This window comes from Bison bison, unplaced genomic scaffold (assembly GCF_000754665.1).
Source record: "Bison bison bison isolate TAMUID 2011002044 unplaced genomic scaffold, Bison_UMD1.0 scf7180017864037, whole genome shotgun sequence".
NCBI lineage: Eukaryota > Metazoa > Chordata > Mammalia > Artiodactyla > Bovidae > Bison > Bison bison.
Genome location: NW_011494609.1, coordinates 5,454,740 through 5,461,015, shown reverse-complemented (window position 1 = coordinate 5,461,015; position 6,276 = coordinate 5,454,740). Strand labels below are relative to the sequence as shown.

The window sequence follows — 6,276 nt, the reverse complement described above, 5'->3', positions numbered from 1 at the left end:
CCGTGGAGGCTCTGAGATGCCAGGGGCTCAGGCACCAGGGTGATCTGGAGGAAACTGGCCTGGGAGGGGAGGGCCCGGGATGGCCAAGGCCCCCACCCCACCCCGTCCCTCAGAACACGTGCACCATGTGCAAAGTGGCCCCAGAAGGTGGCACCAGCTGTGGGAAAGGTGCAGGTGGAGAGGCCTCAGGCCTTTGGAGAGGGTCCCAGTGTCCATGTCAACACTTGAGCTGCATGTGGCCTTTGACCCAAGGATTCCTGGACAGCCCCCTGTCAGCAGGCCACAGGGGTACCTGTGAAGCCCCGTGGCTGCTGGGAGATGGAGGAGCACTCCTGTCATGGGGACCAGACTTAAGGGCTGGTGGTGAACCCACAGGGAACAGTGAGCGAGCCCTCCAGGAGATGGCCAATGGTCAAGGACAGATGATGGATGGCTGGGGAGTCAGTGTAGAATGGCTCTACCCTGTCCACATAAACTGAGGATCCTGGGATACACATGCAAACAGCCACCAAAACTTCAGAGAGAAGCCAGAGTCGACGTGGACAGCGGCTGCCGCTGGGAGTGAGGCCAGGAGCCTGCAGTAGTCACGCTCACCCCAAGTGATCTTGCTTAGTGAGAACGACAGATTTTTAAAGCACATCCTGTGCAACTTCCCTGGTGGCTTGGTGGTAAAGAATCTGAGTGCTGATGCAGGGACACGAGTTCCATCCCTGGTCCAGAAGGATCCCATGCCGCGGAGCAACTAAGCCCGTGCACTGCAACTACTGACGCCTGTGCTCCAGAGCCCAAGAGGCGCTGAGCCCGTGCACCTAGAGCCTGTGCCCACAACAACAGAAGCCACTGCAGTGAGAGGCCTGCAGCCAAAATTAATAAACAGATAAACCACATCCAGTTTCTAAAGCAAACACTGAGCCATTGCTGTATGCAATTCCCGTCCATCTGAAACCTCAAGCTCCGCTGGAGAACTCCTGCCAGTTCTCCAAGTCCAGCCCCGAGGCCACGGTTGCACTCTGGGGACGGAGGTGGCTGTGAAGATAGTGGGGGCCCATCAGCCCACAACCTGCAACAGGGGCTCCAAGGCCTTTCTTTGGAGGCTCGAGGCCTCGGGCGGGCCAGGGGCTGGGGCTCCTCCTAAGACTCGCATCCAGGAGGATCTGGACTTGCCCATGGGTGGGATGCTGGCCATGCCCCAGAGACGGCCTGACTTGTACCCTGACGGGGAACAGTGCAGCCTGAGCAAGGGCCTGCACCTCACCCAATGCCCTCCTTCCAGCCTGGCCAGTCCACCTATCACACAGACGAATGAAGGTTTAGTTCAGTCGCTCAGTCGTGTCCAATTCCTTGAGACCCCATGGACTGCAGCATGGCAGGCCTCCCTGTCCTTCACCAACTCCCAGAGTTTACTCAACCTCATGTCCATCGAGTCAGTGATGCCATCCAATCATCTTATCCTCTGTTGTCCCCTTCTCCTCCTGCCCTCAATCTTTCCCAGCATCAGGGTCTTTTCAAATGAGTCAGCTCTTTGCATCATGTGGACAAAGTATCAGAGTTTCAGCTTCAACATCAGTCTTTTCAATGAACACCCAAGGCTGATTTCCTTTAGGAGGGACTGGTTGGATCTCCTTGTAGTCCAAGGGACTCTCAAGAGTCTTCTCCAATACCACAGTTCAAAAGCATCAATTCTTTGGGGCTCAGCTTTTTTTATAGTCTAACTCTCACATCCATACATGACCACTGGAAAAACTTTGACTAGATGTTTTTTTTGACTAGATGGACCTTTGTTGGTAAAGTAATGTCTCTGCTTTTGAATATGCTGTCTAGGTTGGTCATAACTTTCCTTCCAAGGAGCAAGCATCTTTTAATTTCGTGGCTACAGTCACCATCTGCAGTGATTTTGGAGCCCCCCAAAATAAAGTCTGTCATTGTCTCCACTGTTTCCCCATCTATTTGCCATGAAGTGATGGGACCGGATGCCATGATCTTAGTTTTCTGAAGGTTGAGTTTTAAGCCAACTTTTTCACTCTCCATTTTCACTTTCATCAAGAGGCTCTTTAGTTCTTCTTCACTTTCTGCCATAAGGGTGGTGTCATCTGCAAATCTGAGGTTATTGATATTTCTCTCAGAAATCTTGATTCCAGCTTGTGCTTCAGCAAAGCTCAATTCTTAGGACAAAGGACCACAGAGCAGGCCGAGGCACGTAATTGTTGGCAATGGTCACAGCGCAGACAAGGCCTTGGGGACAAGTGCCTCAGGCAGCCACTGCCAGGCAGGCATTCCTCGAAGGCTGAGGAGGTGGCATGGACCCTCTGCAAGCTGTCATGTCAGGGACACAACACCAAGAGACAGGCCCCCCTCTATCCCTGGTCACCTGGGGACATTGTGTGTCTTGGTCACAGGCAGAGCTGAGGACAGGGCCCCAGGCTCCTCTAGCTGCTCCCCCCTCTACCTGCCATCCCCCCACATAAGGACCCTGCTTGTCTGAGCTCCCTCCTCAAGGCCCACCCCGAGGCTGAAGGTGTGGAGATGCCATGAGGGACCCTCGCACCCCAGGACATGCTCGCTCACAGGGTCTGCTTGCTCAGCGCAGGAGGTGACCACATCTAGAGCGGGTCCCGGAGCAGCCGAGCATCCCCCTGGGAACCAGCAGCAGCTCCGAAATAAGCTTCAACAGAGGAAAACAACTCGCTCCAGGCGAACAACTTATCCTGAGAAGACAGCTGGTCTGCGGGTGTGGGCATTGCCAGGGTGGGAATGGTCATTGCCAGGGTAGGCACGGCCATTGCCAGGGCAAGGGCTGGGGTATGAACTCCACCTGCTCTGCTGGGCAGTGAGTGATCATCACCTCCGGGAACACGGAGCTCACCTGGTCACAGGACCCATGATCCACATCCCAGCCACTCAGACCAAGGTCATGGTGCCAACCACACCCTAAGTCGCACTTCCCACATACAAAAACTTTCAAGCAGAGCCAGCTACCTTCATAGAAAGTGTGTCGGCCTCTGAAGGGGCTCCCACGGGGTGAGCTGGATGACCATGCCGTGCTTGCTTCCTGTCTGTGACCCACAGGTCTCTCTCCTAGGCAGGGTCCTTGCCTCTCTGGGTGCAGCTGTCAGCCAGTACGATGGGCACAGCTGCCCTGGCCAAGGGCTGAGTATGCCCAGCTGGCCAGCCCCCAGCAGAGCAGGGTCACACACAGCCTGGCCCCGCCGTCCCCTGGGCTGGCCTCAGTGGACCTGCTTTAAGCCTCTGTGGCAGCACCTCAGTGGCCACCATGGACGGAGCCCCACTAGCCCAAGCGGGTCACCCGCCTGCCCACCCACCTCCCAGAGCCGGCTCACCTGTGCTCCCCGGGGAGCAGGCCTCGGGGTAGGCGGGTGCCTTGGGGAAGAGGAAGTCACGGCCCCCGCGCCCACAGCTCTCCTGGCAGCTCTCGCTCAGCAGCCGCTTCAGCATCTGGTTCTCCTTCATGAGACGCACCTGCTTCTTGAGGTCGGCGTTCTCGCTCATGAGCCTGTTCATCAGCTCGCTGCCCTCAGCCATGGCCAGTTCTCTGTCACATGTGGGCCCGCGGCCCCATGGAGATGGAAAATCAGAGCCCACAGGTGCTCCAGAAACGCCAAGAGCCCCGAGTTCCACCGGCCTTCCACAGCCTTGTGATGTCGCCCTTAAAGCGGCAGCACCTCAGCCACGGTAAGCAGAGGGGCGGGGACAGGAGGTGGGGATGGGGCATCTCAGGGGTGGGGTCCCCAGCAAGGGAACAGCACAGGCCGAGGCCGGAATGTTCCAGGAACAGCCAGAAATCTGGCCCGCAGGAGTATCCACAGGCCTGGGGGAGGGGAGCTCTGCCTTCATTGAGTGACTCAAGGACCCCCTCCGCTGCCACCCACCCTCAACTGCAGGCCACCTGCAGGGTCCTGGAGGCATGCAGGCCGGCCCGGAGCTGGGGCTGTCTGACCTGCAGACGTGGATGACATACCCCCAGGATGCATGCCTGAGGAAGAGCAGGCCGTGGGCACAAGGGAGACAGGCCGGGGAGTGCCCCTCAACGGCCTCCACAGCCCATGGAACTCTGGTGGGCTCTCAGGGGCTGGCAGTTGGAGGCCACCTGCTGACTGCACTCTGCTGGTGCTCAGGGTCCTGGCAGCACGTCCGCATCCCCACACTAAATGCCAGCACTGAGCATCTGGGACACTGACTATCGGACCTGAGGACCCCCAGCCAGGGCACAGGGCCGTCTGGACAACCCCACGCAGAGTCCTGCCCAGGTTCCAGTCCTCAAGCAGTGTGACCTCCGTGAGCCCCGCCCCCCAACTATCTACCTGGGAGGCACACCAAGTCAGCAGTTTCCTGGCCCCACGGGCAGCAGAGAGGTCTGCTCCTCCTGAGGACATGAGCCCCAACAGGAACATCGAGTCCTCTCTCCCCTCCTGCTGTCGTCTAGGGCTCCCCCTGGCAGCAAGGGCTGGGGTGGGGTGGGAGGAGCCCCCAGCAGAACACAGCTTCGACTCCCCCCAGACTAATAACTTAGTACAAAGTTACCGCAGGAAGACAGAGCCTAATGAGACTAAATCCCAACCGTCCCTCTTATCCTGAGACAGAGCAGATGGGACAGTGGAAACACGGACGGCGCCCATTAAGGAAGGCTGGAGGCAGTGCCCTACCAGATTCGAGAATCAGGCAGGGGGGAATGAGTAGCTCCCCTCTGCTGGCCCCTCCCCTCACATTTAAAATGCCATTTTCTTTCCCACCCCAAGAAAACCCTCTCAGCCATGGACCTGGGGACATCCTGCCAGTTTCCTGGTCATGATGCAATTCCCTTCTAACACATCACATTCAGCTTGCTAATATTTTAAGTATTTTCTATATTTCATGAGGGAAATTGATCTGTATCTCCTTTTTTTGTAATGTCCTGTTTACTATCAAGGTCATATTGATCTTATACAATGAGTTGCAAAGGGTTCCCTCCTCTCTTTTCTGTGTGCTGTGTTAGATTGCTATTTCTCTCTTAAATGTTTGATAAATTCACCAGCAAGGCCATGAGAGCCTAGAGTTTTCTTCCGGGAAAGTTTCTGATGTAATTTTTTAAGTATCAATAAAGTCACTTAACGTTTCCACTTCTTCTCATTCCCATCTAGACAACAGTTGTGGCTTCTGAGGAATTTGTCCACAGCATCTACACTGTGGAATACAGGCATCACACAGTTCATATTTCCTTGCTACCCTCTCTGAAGCCTCACACCTCTGAGCACAAATAGGTACAGCCAAGGCAGAAAAGCCAAATGTAAAAGTGCAGCAACAGTGCCCGTGGGTTTTGCAGGAGCATGTACAGGAAGCAGAGTGTGGGACCGACGTGAGCCAGGGAGAAGGGTGCAGGCTTACTTCCGCAGGATCTGTACTGATGTACCATTTGCAGTCTCAATACAAGTTCTTAACTTGGTCAGGCTAGAGGCCCATTAACTTTTCTCAAAGCATCACCTTTTGGTTTCATTGATCTTCTTGTATGTTTTCTGCAGCATCTGACATCTACTCTTCTGTCCAGTATTCCCTTCCTTCTACTTACTTTAGTTTTAAGATTCTTAAGATGGAAATCTTGGAGAAGGCAATGGCACCCCACTCCAGTACTCTTGCCTGGAAAATCCCATGGGTGGAGGAGCCTGGTAGGCTGCAGTCCATGGGGTCGCTAAGAGTCGGACACGACTGAGCGACTTCACTTTCACTTTTCACTTTCATGCACTGGAGAAGGAAATGGCAACCCACTCCAGTGTTCTTGCCTGGAGAATCCCAGGGATGGGGGAGCCTGCTGGGCTGCCGTCTATGGGGTCGCAGAGTCGGACACAACTGAAGCGACTTAGAAGCAGCAGCAGCTGCAAGATGGAAACCTAATTTTCAGCACTAAACATGTAAGCCTGTAAATATTTCTCTAAACACTGCATTAGTGAAAACCCACTAATTTTGATGTTATGTTTTTATTTTTGTTTGGTTTGAAATATTTTCTAATTCCCCTTGTGCTTTTAATTATCAGTTCAGTTCAGTTCAGTTCAGTCGCTCAGTCGTGTCCGACTCTTTGCGACCCCATGAATCGCAGCACGCCAGGCCTCCCTGTCCATCACCAACTTCCGGAGTTCACTCAGACTCATGTCCATCGAGTCAGTGATGCCATCCAACCATCTCATCCTCCGTCGTCCCCTTCTCCTCCTGCCCCCAATCCCTCCCAGCATCAGAGTCTTTTCCAATGAGTCAACTCTTCGCATGAGGTGGCCAAAGTACTGGAGTTTC

General features: G+C 54.7%; 1 protein-coding gene across 2 annotated transcripts in view; it reads right to left on the bottom strand.

Annotated features, from left to right (window-relative positions):
• SPATC1L (spermatogenesis and centriole associated 1-like) overlaps window positions 1–3,607 on the bottom strand; it is a 15,601-nt gene extending 11,994 nt beyond the window's left edge. For both annotated transcript variants that reach the window (XM_010834865.1, XM_010834866.1), the window contains exon 1: window positions 3,339–3,607. In XM_010834865.1, the coding sequence (XP_010833167.1) occupies window positions 3,339–3,540 (202 nt within the window). In that variant the 5' untranslated portion in view covers window positions 3,541–3,607. The remainder of the gene's footprint in view (window positions 1–3,338) is intronic.
• Window positions 3,608–6,276: the final 2,669 nt, after the last annotated feature.